This window comes from Dermacentor andersoni, chromosome 5 (genome assembly GCF_023375885.2).
Source record: "Dermacentor andersoni chromosome 5, qqDerAnde1_hic_scaffold, whole genome shotgun sequence".
NCBI lineage: Eukaryota > Metazoa > Arthropoda > Arachnida > Ixodida > Ixodidae > Dermacentor > Dermacentor andersoni.
This window is the reverse complement of record NC_092818.1, coordinates 205,395,475-205,416,816: the sequence shown is the minus strand read 5'-3', so window position 1 is coordinate 205,416,816 and position 21,342 is coordinate 205,395,475. Positions and strand designations below refer to the sequence as shown.

At 49.4% G+C, this 21,342-nt stretch overlaps 1 protein-coding gene across 1 annotated transcript in view; it reads left to right on the top strand.

The window, feature by feature from the left end:
- Nucleotides 1-21,342, top strand: part of LOC126531857 (inactive peptidyl-prolyl cis-trans isomerase FKBP6-like) — a 67,804-nt gene that overhangs the window by 35,351 nt on the left and 11,111 nt on the right. Inside the window, exon 5 of the mRNA XM_050179598.3 lies at nt 9,449-9,672. Coding sequence (XP_050035555.1) covers nt 9,449-9,672 — 224 coding nt within the window. The remainder of the gene's footprint in view (nt 1-9,448; nt 9,673-21,342) is intronic.

The following is a 21,342-nucleotide window of genomic DNA, read 5'->3' as shown; positions in this document are numbered from 1 at the left end:
AAAAAGTAAACGGATCACGACTTAGGTGGCCGGAGCAGCTGTGGGGCTACACCAGGGCGCTGCTATCTCGCTCCGCACACTGACGGCGAGAGTGCCCCGAGTGACGCCAGACTTCGCCCTCACTCTCATGTGGGGCCTTGTCATGCTTAATAAATTTCTAGCGCGTCGTTCGGTTGCTCTGGTGCGACAAAGGGGGCCATGCATTGCCTGTAGTCTAGCATGTGGTGCTGTAGCAACAGTAGCGGACGGCAGCGGGGCATCAAACCGCGGCACTGAGAAGGAACGAAGACCAGTTCTGATTGTTGTTTTGCTTATATTCACCTTATGTTTCTTATTAGTGCATGTCGCCAGTGTCCACTGCTGCTCGATTTCAGGCAACATAACGCAAGTAGCTGCGACGGCGGCTACGGTGATGCGCGCTCTTTCATGATCGCGATGACTTGGCTTACTCGCCTTGGCATCGAGAGCTTAAAACCGAGCAACAGTGGACGCTGGCGACATGCACAAATATGAAAGATAAGGTGAATATAAGCAAAACAACAATCAGAACAGGTCTTCGTTCCTTCTCAGTGCCGTGGTTTGATGCCGTGCTGCCACCTGCTACTGCACGACAGCGCCATGTGCAGGACTACCGGCGATACATGGTCCCCTTCGTCGCGACCGTCAGCAGCAGAGCAACTGAACGGTGCACTAGAAATTTATCAAGCATGATGAGGCCCTGTGTGAGAGTGAGGGCGAAGTCTGGTGTCACTTGGGCTCGTCATCAGCATGCGGAGCGAGATAGTGTTGTGTTTCGAGGGAATGTCTCGGTAACACAAGCGGAAAAAGCCTCTTTTAATTTGCGTGGATCATCTTTATATGCTACTACGGTGACGTCACGGTGATAGGCAGTATGTTGTCACTCGAGGTGTCATCACGAGATATGCTTACTGCTGTCGGTTGATGACATGCTTGCATGACGCAGCATATCTCTCCCTTTTACCAATTAAGCCTTTGAGGTCGCCATCGTTGCCTGATGGACCAGCGAAGCGGCTGTGGCTCAGAGCTACAGTGGGTGGGTTGGGGGTGGCGATCTTGCCGGAGCGGGGTTCACCATGCCGGCTGGCTTGGGTGAGGTTTGTTCAGTGGTGGTGATTGCTGTGGTGCAAGCTGGCTGCTTTGTGTCAGAGTCCTTGGGGTTGTGTGGTCACAGCTGGTCCACATGACGACGTTGCTCGCCGTTTGGTGAGGACACAATCGTCATCTGAGCCCTTTGGGTGCTTGTGACAACTTCAGGCAACCATCTCGGCTGGCAGTGGCAGTGGAAGCTTCTGAGTCACACTGGCTGTCCTGCAAAGAACGGCATGGTAGACGAGCGCACATCAAAGTGCGGTTCACCACCTGCACTCGGAAGGCAACAGTCCAGCCTGGTAGCTGGTAACCCAACAGCACTTCGGATGGAGACTTCCCAGCCTTCACAGGTGTCTGTCGGTAGCGGAATAAAAGCTGACTGAGGCAGTTAACGAAGCTGCCCCTTGAGCTTTTTGAAGGCCTTCCTTGATTGTGCGGACTGCATTTTCCGCCAGGCCATTGGACTGCGGATCATAAGGCGCCGTCGTCACATGGTTGATCCCGTTCATTCTTACGAATTTCTTAAACTCTGCTGACACAAATTGAGGCCCATTATCTGAAACCAGTGTATGGGGCAATCCGAACCTGGCAAATATGGCCCTTAATGCTTCCACGGTGGATTCAGACGGCGTACTCTGCAGTGGTATGGCCTCTAGTTACTTGGTCTCGGCATCCACGATCACCAGCAGCATGTGTCCCTCGATGGGGCCTTCATATTCAATGTGTACCGAAGACCATTTCTGGCCTGTTTCAGGCCACGGTGCTAGTATCTGCGCAAGAGGCATCGTACTGGATTGCGCAAATGTCTAACACTCGCGTGCCATCCTCTTGATGTTGGCATCCAGCCCTGTGTACCAAAAAATTGTTTGTGCAGGGTTTTTCATCACAGCCATTCCTGGGTGTATTTCATGAAGGAGCCTCAGAAGACCTCCAGCAGCCACTGACGCCACTACTATTCTATGTCCCCAGTAAATGAGGTCAGGGGTCCTATAACGTAAAACTATTCCAATCTCCTGACGTCATATATGCGTAACCGCCAACGCAAGCATCGGGCAGTCACCCGCAGGGTTGTCTGAACAAACCAATCAAATGCTGTCCTCGTTCATAGGAGGTCACTTTTGTTTCCTTGAAAAATGAATAAGATTGCCTACACTGAGCGGCTTGTCTTATCTAATTCGCTGACAAGAGGCGAGGAGCATGCTCAAGTGGAGAGGGATTCGATGGGGCCGAGCCACTGCACTGAAAATCGATAACCGGATTAAGAGGGTGATGCTGGCATCCGCATTGGTCCGCTTTCCCTTACTGAGCTTGAGGTGGCTGGTCGAAAATCGCGGCGGCGTGCAACGGAAGCTTAAGAATGACACTAAAACGGATCCTCAGCAAAGAAGAGTTGGCAGAGCGAGGTCGTAAACTTGCCGAAAGTGCTCGAAAAGGTTACACGGCCATGCAGAAAGATTTATTGTACGAAAATAAAATGATGCTCTCCGGCAGGCGCGAATAGCCAGTGCCTGAGCGATCGGCGGCAGCCATCTTTTATTCCTTTTGGAACGGGGCAACCTGAGGCTATTCAGAAGAAAATTCAGTTTTGTTCGGCGTATTAATGCTTCTTTAATGCGTACACGTCACTTTGACGCAGTGAGTTCTTGCGGTTTTGTTACATCGCATGACAGGCAGGTGAAGTGCGTGCAGCCTGAAAACTTTTTACCAATAGCCGAGGGCTAATGGCGAAAAGGTGTTGAATCAGAAATAACTATGTTTCTTTGGTTCGGTCAAATCATGATAATCAGTGTGTACACGTCATATCAGATGGGGAGCTATTGTGGTTTTCGTGATGCCGCGTGATGGACAGGTGAAGTGGGGATGGTCCAAAAAGGTTTTTAACCAATCGCGGAGGGCCGATTGCAGAAATGGAATAGAAAAGTTTGGAATAGTTTTACAATATAGCGCCCCAGGACTTACAGTCAACTCACACTTTTTCTGAAAGAAAGGCCGGAACCTCCCCTCTGTCTCTGTCAGCTAGGTTGGCCAACCCTGCAGGATTAATTTTTACACTTGCTGTAACATAGGATCACGGAGGGTTATAGCCGCCAACTCTTTGGCACTGATGGGTGCCACATTCACAGTCTCAGCGTAGAATACATACTCGGGTGCATCTTCTTGTTCCTTATCGGGCTGCCTCAGGGGAATAGGGAGTTGGCTGAAGGCATCGGCATTCACGTTTTCGGATCCCTTATGGTAGGCCAGACTGTACCGATATCCGCCCAACAGCAAGGCCCAACGATGAATGCGGGTAGCGGCCATTGGCGGAATCACCTTGTCCGGGCTGAACAGTCCCGTTTCTGATTTGCGGTTTGTTATCAGCTCGAAGTGGTTCCCATACAGGTAGTCTCTAAACCTTGTCACGCTGAACACGAGAGCGATGGCCTCCTTCTCTAGCTGGGAATAGTTATTCTCAGCTTTCATTAGGGTTCATGACTTAAATCCTATAGGGTAGTTAACGCCGCCAACTCGATACGACAACACTGCTCCCAGACCTACTGCTGACGTGTCACACTCTAAACGAAGGGGCTTGTTTGGGTCAAAATGCACCAGAAGTTTTGCATTCTTCACTGCCTTCTTGGCTGCTTCGAAAGCAGTCTGCTGCTGTTTGCCCCAGAACCACTTCACGCCCTTTGCCAACAATGCGTATAAGGGCGCTAGTAAAGTTGACACATGTGGCAAGAACTTGCCATAGTAATTTAAAAGGCCCAAAAATGCTTTTAGTTCACTTATTGTGGTGGGTCGTGGGGCGTCAAGCAGCGCTGTGATGTTATTGATTTTAGGGCGTAGGCCGTTGCTATCAGTGCAGTGCCCAAGAAACGCAACTTGCTCTTGCTGGAACTTGCACTTCTCACGCCTTAGACGCAAGCCGTGTTCCCTCAGACGCTGTAGCTCTTGCTCCAGGATCATGTAGTCGTTCGCCTTTTCAGCTACAATAATGTCGTCTAGATACACTTGCACCCCTGGGATCCCGCTGAGCATGGCTTCCATTCGACGCTGGAAGATTGCCGGCTCTGACGACACCCCGAAGGCCAGTCTGTTGAAACAGTATAGACCCTTGTGAGTGTTCAGAATGGCTAGCTTCTTCGATTCTTCGTCTAGGGGCAGCTGATTATAGGCGTTCCGCAAATCCGAGGTGCTGAAAACTTCTCCACCGTTGAGATTCGCAAGGATATCGTCTACCCGCGGCAGCGGATATTGGTTCATAGGGGTCGCAGCATTCACCGCAAGATGGAAGTCATCGCACAACCGCAGCCGCCCATCCTTCTTGACTACAGGCACGACAGCTGTGGCCCATTTAGAAGATTTCATCGGTGATAACACCTCTTCGTTGACTAGCCTATCTATCTTTTCTGACACCATTTGCTTGAGCACGTAAGGCACCATCCGAGCTTTACAAAACTGAGCCCTGGCGTCTTGTCTGATGGTCAGGTGGACCGGTGGCCCTCGAAGCAAACCCAGACCTAGAGCAACGACTTAGAGCAATAACAAGGTGTCCAACCTTCGGTCTGTATTGTCTGCTTGTACGCATGCCACAGCATTTTCAGTGAGTACCGGTACACCTGCTGTATTGAAGCTTTGGGTAGTGTCACGGCCGCAAAGCGTCGGTCCCAAAGAATCAACGAAGACCAGTTCTGCTTGAATTGTCGCGCCACCCATGGTCGCATTGAGTTGTAATTTCCCAGTGATAGGAAGTGGGTTCTTGAAACACGACAGCTTCATTGTTGTTGCCTGCAGATGTGCCCACTTGCCTCGATGTTGCTCGAACACGGCCCGTGGAATCACACTCATAGGTGACCCCCTGTCTACCAACATTGTGAGCGGCACTCCGTTCCAACTTATTTGTCGAAGAATAGGCTTAAATGTGAGCTGTTCGTTGCTTGATGTGCAATCAGCGTGTACAAAGCTTCGCAGTTTTCTGAATTATCTTCTGGGCTTTGAGAAAGCGCATACGCTTGTCGTCTCCCCTTAATGCCTTTGTCCAACGCTCTGCACATTCGAGCTAAGTGGCTGCATTTCCGGCACCGATGGCACACTGTTCTGAGATGACAGCAATCATCTGCTTGGTGCGAGGATGCACTACATCGGGTGCAAGGCCGGTGCTCATTGCGAGGTAGCCCGCTTGGTTTCCTAGACTGCGGACGTGAGTGGACCGACCGAACAAAATTAGCTATGCCTGCCTCCTGAGAGGGTAGTCTCTGCATGTGCTGCACATTTCCTGCTGTGGCCTCAGCAGAAATTGCGAAGTCTTCTGCTTCCTTCAACAACAGGGACCTACATGTCAACAATAGACGTCTTATGTCTATGCTTCTATACTATGCTGTCCCGCAGCATGATGCGGTGCAGCATGTTGCCCAAATTACAGTCTTCGGCCATGCGACGAAGTGCGGCTACGAAATTCCAAACTCTTTCACCTTCTGCTCGTGTGTGCATAAAAAAACCGGTAACTGGCTGCTGTTTCGTTGACTTGTGGCTCATAGTGGCCCTGTAGATGCTTGACGACATCCCTGTATGTGAGGTCGTTCACGCTTTTGGTTGGCATCATACCTGAAGTATCTTGACAGCGGTGTTGGACAGAGCGGCCACCAGCAGTGCTCGTTGTTTTGCTGTATCCGTGATTTCTTGTGCTCCCAGGTAACGTCTCGGTAACATAAGCGGAAAAAGCCTTTTTATTTTGCGTGCATCATCTTTATATGCTACTACGGTGACGTCACGGTGATGGGCAGTATGATGTTGCTCGAGGTGTCGTCACGACATATGCTTCCTGCTGTCGGTTGATGACACGCTTGCATGACGCTGCAGATAGCAGTGCCCCAGTGTGGCCCCGCAGCCGCTCCGGTCACCTAAGCCGTGGTTTGTTTACTTTTTTGGCCGATAGTACACATCATGTCCCCACAATGTCGCTCGCAGACATGCTAGGGATGTCCATGGGACACAGAAAATGTGGCCTGTTAGATACGGACAGCCAAGCATCTGCTTCCACTGCTTCTGGCCAGGAATCACCCGCTGTCGCAACCGCACTCCCAGGTATTTGACATGGCTAGCCAAGTGACAGCTGGGCACTTACTACCACTGCTCGGGGCCAGGAATGACTCGACGTCGCACTGCGCACCATTGTTCATCAGCAACCTATGCTTGTGTGGTTTGTCAGGCTCGCATCCCCCTAAGTGCATATGCTCTTGGATAAGTGGCCTGAATGTCGACCCCACTCTGTTGTTTGCCTTCCAAGAACCACCCAGAGAGCTGGAGGCCACCATGACTGCTGGGCTGATGTCACGTGCGGGGGAGTGGGTGGAGACCCCAAAGAGAAAAAGCCCTTTCTCCTTCCGGCGGGAGAAAAGGGCATAAAAAGCTGCAGCGCGAAGGTGTGAGGAGGTACTTCCTGAAAATTTTTAAGCCCTGTGTGCGTTTTGCTGCCGTCTCATATTCCTTTGCCTATTTATTTTCCTTCTTGACGTAATGCCGGCAAAGATGTGAAATAAACCAAGTTAATTTTTCCTTCACCAAGCATCAGCGCTCTTCAGTATGCAGCATCTCTGTCCGGAGAGCATTGGAGGTTTCTGGACAGCGACCTGGGCAGGGGAAACTACCGTGTGTCCTGGAAGAAACTTCCAACTTCAGAAATCCAACAGGCCAAACAATTGTGAGGGATGCCCGCTGGACATATTCAACACATCCCTAGGATATTTATGTCCCAGCACTGAAGGTCCATAGGATATCCATGGGATGTCATAGTTGTCACTGGGAAGTTGTTGAAGAGGCTAATACAGTATACGGTTTTGGGATAAATAATGCTTCTTCAGGAGGTCTCCTCTGCCACCAAGATAATATTTGTGTACTGATTGCCTTTATAATTAGAAAAGGTTATGTAAACAAGTTTCTCATTCTTTTTATCTGATCGAAAAGCTGTTATTGCTTCTTAAAGCATCCCATTCAGTGGTCACCACTGCACTGCATCCTGCGTAATTATTTTAGCGCGACAGCGTTAAGGAGCTCATGTCGCAGAAAAGCCGGTGTCGTCGGCGTCGGTGTCAGTGTCGGCGTCCGCGGCGTTGGCCGTGAGCGATAAATCCCGGCAGGCACTTCATGAATAAAAAACAACTTGCAAGATGGGCTGGGTGGGAATCGAACCTGCTGGGTCCCCGGAGTGTGAGACGGAGACATTACCACTCAGCCACGAGTTCGATGCTTCAAAGCGGTGCAAAAGCGCCTCTAGTGAATGCGGTGTTGCCTTAGAAACGAGCCGTAGAAAGTTATACTGCGGTGTATATTGGTAATTATGAACCTGTAACTTACAGAAGTCGCAGTTACACGAGTAGCGAAGTGCGTTTCCGCTACATTTCTTCAGCGCTTTCCGCACACGCAGAGCCATCTTGCGGCAAACACAGAAGACCCCCTCCTCTCAATGTACGGCGCTGCCCCGACAGGTGGCGCGCCACGCGCGCATTGGGGTTGTGCGGGGACAGGTGCGAGGCGCGTCGCGTCCCGGACTCCTCTCCCCTGACGATGTTTCTCCTTGCTCCCTCACGGGTTGCAGAATCAAGCGTCCTTCCATTCTTTAGATCACTATCTGTCTGTCTCTCTGCCCATGCCGATCACGACGTTTGGCTGGCGTGCATCGTTTCCCCGGGGCTCCGAGACAACGAGTTCTTTGGTTCGTTCCGCTTGCTCAGGCGCACGTTTCGTTGCCGCACCGAACGCTCCGTTGCTCGACGCTCACCGCGTCCGATGCGGGGCGCCTCGTCAGTGATCGTTGCGCCGTAGCCAATTGTCTTACACCCCTTGGCGGGTCGACGGGAACGCTGTCGCGTTCCACTCTTGAAGGCGAAGCTTAAGCGTCCTCCAATTTTTTTCCATGCTTTACTGGTAGCATGCAAAATATATGAAAAGTGCCACATCTTTGAGCGCCCTTAGCTACAGCATCAAAGGCCTGAAAAGTTATTTGAAGGAACTAACACCGCTCATTGCCTGACTCAGCAGTCGCCTTGAAGTGTGCAGTTGTCAGTGTTGGTGCTGGCTTCCATTGATTGTGAGCTGCGCCCTCTGAATGTCAGTAGCAGTTTACACAATGACCACACAATTGCAGAGTCAGGCAATGCGTGGTGTTAACTCGTCGAAACAACTTTTTGGGCCACTGCTGTCGTGGCACACTAAATCATGCGGCACTTTCCACATTTTGCGTACACGGTTCTAGTATAGCGAACAAAAGTACTTATATATTTATATAATTATATATGACAAATAATTATATATGACATAGCATATTGAAAATGACTGAAAGAGGTGTTTAAATATAACGGCTTTAAAATGGGAAGTCATGCCCTGTAACTTCTAAACTTAGGTAATACTTGTTCAAATATTCTTTTCTAATTACCATGTAATTAGAACACAAACATTCTCGTGGCAAAACACAACTGATCACTTAAAACTGTTGGTCTCATAATCATGTATTCTGTGCTCTGCCATGGGCTGCTTTAACTCTCACTTTGGTTAAAGCTAAAAAGCTGGCACTGAAACAGAGAAGTTGCCCAGCTAAGATTGAGAAATAAGCTTAGTGCTACCCAGTGTGGTTCTATAAGTGAGCAAGCATGTAATGCATGCAGGTTTGTACAAGAAGATGTATGCGATGCATTTTAGACATCGTTATCTTTATTGGTACTTCTGGTCTTGAAATGTCATCTTGAAGTGTGCAACAGTATGCACAGCACCCAAGGTGGTTATAATACTCTGGAGGTGCTTAGGCTGAAAGACACTGAACTGAAAGTCATTCTCGTACTGCCTTTAAATGTGGCAAATGATTTCCACAGTCAGAGTGGCATGCCTGGGAATTCTTGTGACACATGCACATAGAATTGCTGCTGTCTCTAACAGTGCAGGTAACTTAGAGCAACCCAGCAATAAATACGAAGAGAAAATAAGTGCTGCCATCGAAGTAACAAGACAAGGTGCTCCACTTTAGCCTATTGAATTGCAAGAGTGTTAATTGAGTGCTTGATCACAACAGCCAGAGATTGTTAGGGTTGTGTGGACCAGCAGCTCCTTGCCTTGCTACTATTACAGTGGCATGGAAAATTTCGCTGAACACTGCGGCGTTGCCCGATGCCAAGTTTGCAATTGAGGTCAAGCAGCTGTGAAGACGGCCTTGCCGGTAACACATTTGGCGGTAGGACCTGTTGGCATTTAGTCGCTCTGCATCCTTTGTCACTAGAAACATGGAGAGCACAACAGGTTAGCTCCACGTGTACTCTTTGAGTGTTTGTCACGCTGGAAAGACACACGGTTCCTCAATCGCCTGCAGGCAGTGGCCAGTGCGCGGCGTGCACTCCAGCTGGACCCCGATTCTGCCAAGGCGCTGTACCGGTGCGCGGTAGGGTTGCGCATGCTCGGAGAGTTTGAGGAGGCGGCTAAGCTGCAGCGGCGAGCCTATGCTCTGATGCCCAACTCGTTGCCGATAGAGCGCGAGCTCTGTGCTCTCAACAGAGTCCTCTTCAACCAGAAGCAGGAGGTCGCTCAGCTATGCCGGTATGCTCACTTGCTGCATGCCCTTTGCGTGTCAGCAGAGGCTTTCTGTTACATAAGAGCACCCACCAGAAGCAGTGTTGTGTCTGTAACGTTCAACAAAATTTTTGTTCTATTCCACAGTGCTGGTTGCTGTATGTGTAAGGAATGAAGTTAAATCTGATGTCTTGTGTTGGTACAAGTGTTATCATACAAACACATATTAAAGCGAAAGTCTTAGATGATTCATGGGACAAAAAATCAGATGTCCGGTGTTACACCGTCTGGCGTTATGGCACCAAAATTCATAGGGAGTCGAACCCTCTACCTTTGGTGGGAGTCGAATCAACTACTTGTGGTGTTAATTAAGGCAAATTTAATTAAAGGGAAGCTGAAACACTTTTCGAAAAAAATGAGTTCTCTGCGGCATTCTACAGTTTTGAGTCCCCTGAACACGAATATCTGGTTTAAAAAGGGCGGAAACAAACGCAAGCGGCTGTTTTTCCAAGAAAACGCGCACCAGCGCCTCAGGGCATCGCGCGAACGCCGCTCTTGCCCGTGATTGGTCGGGGCCGCTGTGACGTCGTTGGCGGTAGTCGCCGGTCGGCGCCGCTGCATGTCTCCGTTTCAGAGTGTAGCACCATTCCTTTCTCTCTGGTAGCACGTGGTTCTGCTGTTCTGGCTTCATAGCTGAGTTGCAAGATGGAACGTTCTCGCTGTCTCCGATAGCTTGTATTGTCCCCGTACATGTTTGAACCCACAGCCGATACGGAAAACGATGGCGGCAACAGAGTCAACGACGATATTGAGTGTGCCAACAGCGAGAGCGATGTGTGCACCTTCTCGCGCGCTGAAAATCTTAGCTGGCACGTATGTTTTTTTTTTTTTTCATGTAGCTGCACGTTGCAATGACGGGAGAAAAAATGCGCTAATGTGTCACTGGGAACATGCTGCTGGAAGAATGCCGAAGCACTAACTTCTCGTTAGATTTACACGGGTGCAATTCCGCGATGTCAAGCACCTCGCCGCTGCTTGTCTAAAGTCCCGTGGTTTTTTCAGCGTTGATACACGATCGCGAACATAAGTGCCGCGTTTCAAAGCGCGCACATGCAGTGCTGTGAGGTACAGTCATGGAAGTTGCTTATCATACACATCCAGAGATGACCAGAGGTATTATATGTGCAATATTCATACTATGGTTCGACGGCTTTGCGAGTGTGGCTCGATCAAGAATCGGTATGCGTGCTCCATGCTAGTGTTGACATAAAGATATTAGGCAATTTTAGCACCGCCGTGTGGTAAACACGATAACTGAACCAAACGTCGAATGTCACTAGGCAAGCCTACACTCCATTTGATACCTCAGGTGCATCGCTGTGGAAGCTACGCTCGAAGTCCGGTCACCAAAATTTATTACTGCGCGCGTTTCCGTCTATGCTTCGCAGCGTGCCAGCGGCGTTTGCTCGCGCGAGCATGCACGTGAAGCTGCCGCGACGGGCTGCAATTAAATAATACCAAAAAGAATTTTTTTTTTAAAGAACGTGTTAGCAGTCGTATAAGTACACGGATGGTTTCTATGGGTAAATTCTTTTTTTTTTTCTTTCCGAACTGAGCTTATATATGGAAAGCTTTCTGAAAAATCGGGTCAAGAAACACCGAACGTTTTCTAAGTGCGAACGCAGCCACTGCAAGAAGTATCTCAAGCCTCCACAGCGTTGCACCTGATGTATGAAACGGAGTATAGCAACGCTAGCAACAACGCGTTTTCGAATTTGTCGTAAGGCTATCCGGCTAGGCTAAAACTCTGTTACCAGGCGTTAATGGCTGCAAATGTTCGTATTTCTCCAGTGCATCAATGTGGGCCTAATCACGCTTTCATTAAACTAGGTGCACCTGCATGTGCTGCGTATTGATGGAAGATGAAGAGAACTGCTTGTGCTGCCAGGAGGTGCAAGAGATTAGGAAAAAACAGAAGCACACGCAGTGCGTAACAAGTTCAAGACAATTCAGGACTGTGTGCCTCAGCAGGGCAGTACTGGAAGTGGCACTTGCCCAGAAAGGAGTCGAACCGGCTGGACAAGGCAAGAAGTTTACACACAGGTGTGAAAATGATATGGCCAATGGAAAAAGAGTGATGCAAAAGCAATTTTTTTTTACAGGCAGTTGAGGTATGCAGCATACCGCCAGTTTGTCTGGCTAGTATGGAAAAAGTTGGGAAAGAAGAACCGTCGAATTCTGCCAAGCTGTGTACTTGAAGTTGTTCTGGCTTCAGTCGCGCCGATTTAATTAGAATACCGATTGCCCGCATCGTTGTCAAGCTCCGATGATAGTCACTGTCGCGGAAATGGTCCGAGCACAGCGCAGTTGATTTCGACGGCACGAACTTATCTCTCCTCACCGCACGTACCCACTGCGCTGCAAGCTTCTTTTCCTTCGGGAATTTGTGAAACACCACATCGTCTCGCCCGCCTGTGTTCGCGCAGCCGAATGCTGCACAGAACGAGGGCATGTTGGGCGCCCTTGGCTGTAGGCACTCACGCAGCACAGAAGGAAAGAACAGTTTACGAAAATCGCAAAACTAACGTGAGCGGCGGCGGCGGCGGCAGATCTCTCGTAGCGTCGTTCAGTAAAGCGCAGGACGGAAAGAGGCATGCCAGCACATGTCAGCACGCCGGTCCGCAGCTCGGTTGGCTCGGTCTCCGCCCATGACGTCACTCTCGCCGGTTCTCTCCTCTGCCAACGTCCTCACCCGGCGCTCCGGGAAGCGATGGGGGCGTGTCCGCGCGGGTGATTTAGAAAGCGATTTCCGCCCGTTATATTAACAAAACGAAAAAAAAAATTTCGGAACCGTAAATTATTAGGTCTGTTCTTCCCAATCCCAGCAATTCATAGAAATTGAAAACTGTTTCAGCTTCCCTTTAAGACCCTTGACTTTTGGTGGGAGTCGAATGCTCGACCTTTGGTGGGACAAAAATTCAATGGCACCAAAATTGATAGAGCCACCACTGACGGTCGAACCCACAACCTTTGGTGGTAGTCAAACCTATGACCTTTGGTGCTAATTAAGGCGAAGCTAATTAAGATAGAGTTCATTATGGCACCCAAACCCACGACCTTTGGTGGGACCAAAAGTCAATGGCACCAACATTGATGGTGCCACCGTTGATAGTTGAACCCATGGCCTTTGGTGGGAGCCGAGCCCACGACCTTTGGTTGGAGTCAAATCCTCGACATTTGGTGGGACCAAAATTCAATGGCACCAAAATTGATCATGCCACCATTTACAATCGAATCCGCGGCTTTTGGTTTTAATTGGTACTGTTGGAGGTCCCTCCCCAGTCTTTGACTATGGGACCTCCTAGAGTTACTTTTTCTGTAAAACATTTCAAGCGCATCAATAAACTGAAACTGAAACTGAATTAAAGCACTCGAACCCATGACTTTTGGTGGGAGTCGAACTCACAGCCTCTGGTGTTAATTAAGGCAAAGTTAATCAAGGGCAGATAATCAAGATGGAGATAGTTAAGGATCTCGTATCCACAACCTTCGATGGTAGTCAAACCCGCTTGGAGATATGGGTGAAATGGCCATTTCTCCAAGTTGGATTCCGATTGGCATTGTGAAGGTCGAGAGTCCAACGAATGACTTTTGGTGAAAGTCGAACTCACGACCTTTGGTGTTAATTAAAGCGAAGCTGACCAAGGCACTCGAACCCACAACTGAACATGGAGATATGGGCGAAGCGACCGTATCTCCAAATTGGATTCCAATCATCATCATGAAAGTTTAGAGTTGAACCTACTACCTTTGGTGGGAATCAAACCCTCAACCTTTGGTGGGAGTCGAACACCCTTGGAGGTAAGGGTGAACCGGTGTTGCAGCCCGGCCTCCTTCTTATAAAATTTGTCAATGGATAAAATACACGAATAATAACTGCTTTCTCATTGCCAAAGATGCTGCAAAGATTTAATAGGTAAAGAAAATATCACATGAACTAACTATATCAGTTCGAAACCAGCAAAGCAGTGCATGCCGCTGATATGATAAATCTAGAGGTCATGAAATGAACAAGTTGGGGACAAATATATTAAAACTTTCTCTTTCAAAAACCTTGTTTACATTTTTGTACATATGCAACCGCCAAGGAAATATCTCAATGACGCTGTCCTTTGTTTCAATGTGTTGTGCAGAAGCAGCTGTCTCCGGTTGTGTATTGTGAGTAATTGCACTGAAATTATAGTCGCAGCGAAGCACATAAAGAAAGCAGCAGTTCTGTAAAATATACGAGGGCAAGTCAAATGAAAGTGAGAAAATGTGAATATATGACAAACGAGGTACTTTATTTAAAAGTAGTCTCCATGAGCAGTTAGACATTTGTCCCACTGACTAAAGAGTCGTGTGATTCCCATCTCATAAAACTCCATGGGTTGCTGCTTCAAAGAGTCTGTAACTGACTCTTTCACGCCATCGTCGAACACGAATCTGGTTCCCTTGAGCTGTTTTTTTCAATTGCCCCAAAATGTGGAAGTCGCAAGGCGATAGGTTTGGGCTGTATGGCGGATGTTGCAGCGTTTGCCACTTGAACCTTGTCAGCTTTGTGTTAACCGCATCAGCGACGTGGGGACGGACATTGTCGTGGAGCAACACGACCCCATTCTTCAATTTTTCACATCGTTTGTTGTTGATTGCGACACGCAGCCGATTCGGTGTTTCACAATATCACAAGCGATTAATAGTCTCTCCAGGTTTATCAAATTCGATCAGTAACGGCCCCTGACGATCGAAAAAAAAGTCAACAACACCTTTCCGGCGGAAATCTTTTTTTGGAGTGGTGAATTCGAATGTTTCCACTGTAAGCTTTGTGTCCTGTTTTAGTCTTGGAGTGCATACAACTGCATACAAGAAGTCGTCACCTCCATTGTGGTACCGGATCAGATGAGTCAAGGCAGCGCCGAACCTCTCCGTCTTCTGGCGGTGCTTCAAAACCTTGGGCATTCATTGCGCGCACAAGAGCAGATAACCGAGATGTTCATGAATTATGGTGTGAAACAAACCGTGACTTATGTTCACATGCTCCGCCAGTTCATCAAGGCTTATCCTCCGTCCTTGCCTAATCAGCTCATCAACATATGCAGTTGTGTTGCGGGTGATTGCACGGTGGCCTTGGCCCAGTCTTGGATCGTCTTTGCAACTTTCACATCATTCTTTGAACAGTTTGCTCCAACGCTTCACAATGGCAAATGAAATGCCGTGTTCAGTGTACACAGCAGCCATATGATGACCAATTTCTTTTTGGGAAACACCTTCAGTTGTGAAAAACCTCACGACACCACACTGTTGAACTTTGGAGCATCCAATATGTCACGCAACCATGTTTAGCCCAATGTATGAGAGCATTAAAGAACGTTTATCCTCACACCTGGGTGTCACTTCTGTAAATGAGAGATGTCTATGTGCTACGCGCATGCCTCAGAGATAATGAGCCGAACCATTATTGTGCGGGCTGGGTTGGCTCGCTTTCGTTTCACTCGGCCTCGTGCATTCGAAATGCAAAGATACAATGCAATATACAAATGTGATGATACAGTTGATAAAACGAAAAAAAGAATAATCTCACTGGAAACAAGGTTCACTGCACGTATACACAAAACATTGCAACAAGATATTTAAATATACGTATAAGTATCCAATAAATCTACGCATCTAAGAAAAACTCTTGGTATATAATGGGTCAAACTAGGCAAATAAACATGTTGCGCAATCACAGATTCACAGATTACAGAATCCTAAGGCCCGTCGCCCCTCCCTCCACTCCCCCTGATGTATCGTGCGTGACGGAAGGTGGCGCGCTTCGTCCCCGCTTTTCTTCCTTGAGCACGCAATACTGTGTCACCATGGTCGGCTCACCCATGTCACCACCACCCTCCTAGGCTTTCACTCGCACATATAGCATGTGGTGCGCGGTTTTGATGTTATCGCCCTTGGACTTCATACGGACCACAAGGGTGACGGCGACGGCAGGGACTTCGCCTAAGTGTCCATATAATTGCTATCGCAATAATATGATAAGAGTATCTAGCAGCTGAAGTGTCCCGTGGCCCATTTCTTCCCGGAAAAGAAGTAACAAAATCGAACTTTCATTTGCAACAATTCACTGCGCCGCTCAAAATATCCTTTTATTTTGTGGGGCGGAGGCACCGAAATGAACAAAAAGAAGATACGTAAAGGAAAGCATGTTGGCCACAATCGAGGGCCTACTTTGGGCATCTAATGTGGCTACGGAAGGAATATTAAAGAAAACGTGAGACGCTTGGTCCACCGAGAGCCATGCGCATACTGCTCGCTATCCTACACCGGCGAGACAACACTTTCCGGAGAGGTTGCTCTCAAGCGGATGCGTTGCAATCTGTCGAGTCACCACAGTGATGTTGGCGAGCGACGTACCATCGTTATTGTTTCTTTTTCTCATCTGCTAACCAGAAAGCGTCCAAAACTGCCAGGCGAAAATCCACTCGGCCAGAGAAAAACGAATGCGCACCGAAGTTCTCTGTGCAGTGGCCGGGGCAACACGAGAAAAACGCATACGCTTCGGCTGGCTCTGGCAGCCTGCGGGTAGCGAGAACAAGAAAATTGAAAAGGCTCAATGTGTCCTCGTGAATAAAAGTCTAAGTAGAAAAATAAATAAGAATGTAGTTACCTTTGCTGGCTTTAATGTCTTGACATGGATGCTTTGGCATAGGTGAAAAAATGTTGATATTGTGGGAATTTATAAGCTATTCTTTGTCATCTGTACACGATCATCATCATATGGGGTTTATATGGGGTTCTTCTTCATCATCGCTTGTGGGGCTGGCTCTCGAGTGTGCTCCGTGCTGTGGGCGTGGTCGGTTCGCCTAATCTTGTGACGCGGAATAAAAGCCGTGATTACTGCTGCGTCACAAGTGGTGGAGTGTGCTCTTCGGTCCCCCGTCCTCTGACTCCCCGCTCAACCTCCTGGAGCTTCGATCGGGTCGCCGATTGTGCCAGCTGTCCGCCAACATGTCGCAGGACGAGCCAACAGGCACTTCTACTTCCGCCATCTCGGCCTCGACTACCCCAGCCTCTCCGTATTGGGTTGTCAGTGGGCACCAGCGTGATCCCCATCTGTTTTCTGGACTTCGCGGTGAAGACGTCGAGGATTGGCTGGACGACTATGACCGAGTGAGTTCGGCTAACCGTTGGGACGATGCGTCCAAGCTACGTCACGTCGCCTTTTATCTGACAGGCGTAGCGAAGACTTGGTTTTTCAACCATGAGGTTGATTTCACGAACTGGGGCGCTTTCAAACAGCAGCTCCGCCAAATCTTCGGTACACCGGCTGTTCGTTCTGCCCTCGCAAAAAAGACGCTCGACACTCGCAAGCAACAACCCGGTGAATCTTATACGTCGTACATCGAGGATGTGCTTGCTCTTTGTCGACACGTGAACACGGCCATGACCGAATCAGACAGGGTTCGCCACATCCTCAAAGGCATCGGAGCTATTGCTTTCAATGCTTTAGCCATCCAGAACCCCGCTACCGTCGCTGATATCGTCGCTACTTGCCAGCGCCTTGACGAACTCGAATCAGTACGGTTGCAGCCGGACACCACTGCAAACACTAGCGCCGACGACCCTACGTTACGAGCAATGATACGCGCAATAATTCGAGAAGAGCTCCAGTATCTTGGCTTAGCAGCAGGACCTATGCCTTCTCATGCCTCCGATACCAATCTGCGAGATGTCATCAAGGAGGAATTGGCATCCATGGCTGGTGCAGCGTACACGGACCCTCTAACACCTAGGGCCCCATCGACGTACGCACAAGTAGCTGCAGCTACTCCAGTCATCGTCCCACCGATGCCTCCAAAACCAACACCGGCTCACATCGCTTCCATGACTACCAGCGCACCTACCCAAACCAGCTATCCGCAGTGGCGTCCTCCTCGTCCCATCTGCTACTACTGCGGCTATTGTGGCCACATAGCGCGTTTTTGCCGCAAGCGCCAGCAAGACGAGCGTCGCGGATATGACGTATACGAACGGGATGACTTTTCGCCCGGAGCTACTTTCCAACGTCTAGGGAGCTTCCATGACCAATGCCGTCCTTATGGTCCACCGCGCGGACGCTCTCCATCGCCTACTGTAGCATCCGAGACAGCTTACCGTCCTGCGAGACGCCGCTCGCCGTCACCCCTTCGCCGCTCTACGTCCCCACTGAGACCTGCTTCTCAATTCGCCGAGCGTCGTCCGGAAAACTGAATTATGCAGCTTTTGGAGGAAAAGCTGCATCGAACGACAGGACAGAAATTCCTCCATCGCGTCCGTACAATGTGATATTGGTTGTAGTAGAAGGTGTACAAGTAGAAGCTTTAATAGACACTGGTGCTAGTGTTTCCGTCATTCACCGTGATTTGTGTTCGCGACTTAGGAAAGTTACGACCCCCTATGATGGACCTACGCTACTCGCTGCTCAAGGGGCCTCCATTCGACCTATCGCTATGTGCACAGCTCGTATTTCCATCGATGGACTTCTACATCACGTACAATTTGCAGTGCTAAGTTCGTGTGCCCAGCAGCTCATATTGGGATGGGATTTTCTTTCTACGGCCTCCGCCTCCATCTGCTGTGGACAACGCGTTCTCCACATGACCGACACGACCTATTCACTTCATGCAGATGACACACCCCTTCACTTCGTTGCTGCAGAAGATACCGCGTTACCTCCTCGCCATCAAAGCATCGTTACTATCACGTCTGATGTGATTGACTGCGGCGACGTGCTCGTCTTACCATCTGCACGCTGTCTTGCAAGAGGGATAGCCTTTGCATCAGGGCTCGTTAGGTTTGATCATGGCGCTGCACTTCTCTACGCTACAAACCCGACATCCGAAAAGATTCTCATCCCTAAAGGCACTACATTGGCTTGCGCCACTGCATCAGAGTCTATATCTGTTATTTCCTTTAAACCAGCTTCCTCTGAAGGTCCTTGTACCGGACGGGCCGCATCTCCTTCAGCTCTTGCAGCTGCCATCAGTTCCAACCTGACAGCTTCGCAGTCACAACAATTGCTTGCTTTGCTCCGAAAACATGAAGCTTCCTTTGACGCGCATTCATCTTCGTTGGGAAAGACTTCGATTACGACGCATCGGATAGAGACAGATGGTACATCCATCGTGCGCCGTAGACCATATCGCGTATCGCTAGCCGAGAGGAAAGTCATTGACGAGAACGTCACCGACATGCTCCAACGAAACATAATACGCCCCTCTGCTAGCCCTTGGTCTTCCCCCGTTGTTTTGGTTCGCAAAAAAGACGGCTCTGTTCGATTTTGTGTCGACTACCGAGCACTTAACAAGATCACACGCAAGGATGTATACCCTATGCCGCGAATAGACGATGCCTTGGATTCCCTGCAGGGTGCCGAGTACTTCTCCAGCATCGATCTGCGTTCCGGCTACTGGCAGATACCTATGCATGAGGACGATAAGGAGAAAACAGCGTTTTCAACACCCGATGGGCTCTACGAGTTTAATGTCATGCCATTCGGCCTTTGCAATGCGCCCGCAACGTTCGAGCGCATGATTGACACCGTTCTTCGTGGCCTAAAGTGGAAGACTTGCCTGTGCTATCTCGACGATATTGTTGTTTTCTCGTCAACCTTCTCTCAGCACCTGCAACGTCTGGATGAAGTTCTCACGTGCCTTGCCAACGCTGGACTTCAGCTAAACACTAAGAAATGCCATTTTGTGAGCAAGACAATCAAAGTTCTAGGTCACATTGTGAGCAAAGATGGCATTCGTCCTGATCCTGACAAGGTTTCCGCAGTTCAGCACTTCCCTCGTCCCGAAAAGACCAAAGATTTGCGTAGTTTCTTAGGCCTCGCTTCCTATTTTCGGCGATTCATACAGGGCTTCGCCTCAATAGCGTCACCTCTGCACAAATTACTGGGTTCTAATGTTCCCTTTGTGTGGTCTCCCGAATGTGAATCTGCGTTCACCCATCTGAAGCGCGCTCTCACATCTGAACCAGTACTACGCCATTTTGATGAAGCTGCTCCTACCCTCCTGCATACGGATGCTAGTGGTCACGAAATTGGTGGCATTCTCCTACAGCGAGACGACACTTTAGGTGAGAGGGTCGTCGCATACGCAAGTCGCGTTCTGACAAACGCCGAAAAGAATTACACCATCACGGAGCAGGAATGTCTAGCTATCATTTGGTCTGTGCAGAAGTTTCGACCTTATCTTCACGGCCACCACTTTACGATCGTTACAGACCATCATGCATTATGCTGGCTTTCGACGCTGAAGAACTTGTCTGGACGACTTGGTCGGTGGATTCTTCGTTTGCAAGAATACGACTTTACCATTACCTACAAGTGCGGAAAAAAACACCAAGATGCAGACGCACTTTCTCGCTGTCCGCTTCCTACGACACCATGCAATGGAGCTCCAACTACCATCCGTGACAAGCTTTCGCTCGATCCCTCCTCAGATGCTTTCTTGTTGGCCACTGTCGACGAGATGCCTCCACACGACAACAAATCCTTTCAATTTCATCAACTTGCCGACTCTTACTGTCGGCGCATCATCGACCACCTTCAAGGAGCTTCGCGCCCGCCTAACGCCCGCCTTCGTCGGCAGCTGACGCAATTTAAGATTGACAACCGCGTCCTATACCGTCATGTCTATCACCCTGACGGTCAACGCTGGGTTCCTGTTCTGCCACGCTCTCTACGTGCTTATGTCCTGCGGGCTTCTCACGACGACATGACTGCTGGTCACCTTGGTTTCCAGAAAACCTATGACCGCATCAAAGGGCGCTTTACTGGCCTGGATTGTCCGCCAGTGTAGCGAGGTATGTCGCTTCCTGCGCTCTATGTCAGCGTCGAAAGCTCCCTACATCAGCTCCAAGCGGACAACTGCAACCGGTTCCTTGTCCATCACAACCATTTGAGGTCGTTGGAGTTGACCTATATGGCCCACTTCCTGTGACTCTCACCGGTAAACGATGGATTGTGACAGCCGTTGATCACTTGACACGCTACGCCGAAACAACTTGTGTGAGTTCTGCCTCAGCCTCTGAAGTTGCTGCATTCATATTTCAATCCTTAATACTGCGTCATGGTGCTCCTCGCGTCCTCCTGAGCGACCGTGGAAAAGCATTCCTCTCGCAACTACTAGACGAAGTACTCAGAGCCTCCGGAACCACCCACAAGACTACCTCCAGTTACCATCCGCAAAGCAACGGCCTCACAGAGCGATTTCATCGCACGCTGTCAGACATGTTAGCCATGTACATTGACCCGGATCACAGAAACTGGGACGCAATTTTACCATTCGTGACCTTTGCATATAATACCGCCGTTCAACGCACGACCGGTTACTCGCCATTCTACCTTGTCTATGGTCGTTCGCCCTCTTCCTGTCTTGACGTCTCTTTCTTCGCGCCAACTGTCCATCAATGTCCTTCCTCCTGCGAAGAATATGTGTCCCGCATTCTGCGTTGTCGCCAGCTCGCCCGCATCAACACCGAAGCACGGCAACAGGACCGCAAGCAGCATTACGACGCCTCTCATCGCGTCGTGTGCTTCCGCCCTGGCGAGGAAGTGCTACTCCGGACACCAGTTCGTACTCCTGGCTTGTGTGACAAGTTTCAGCTTCGGTTCATCGG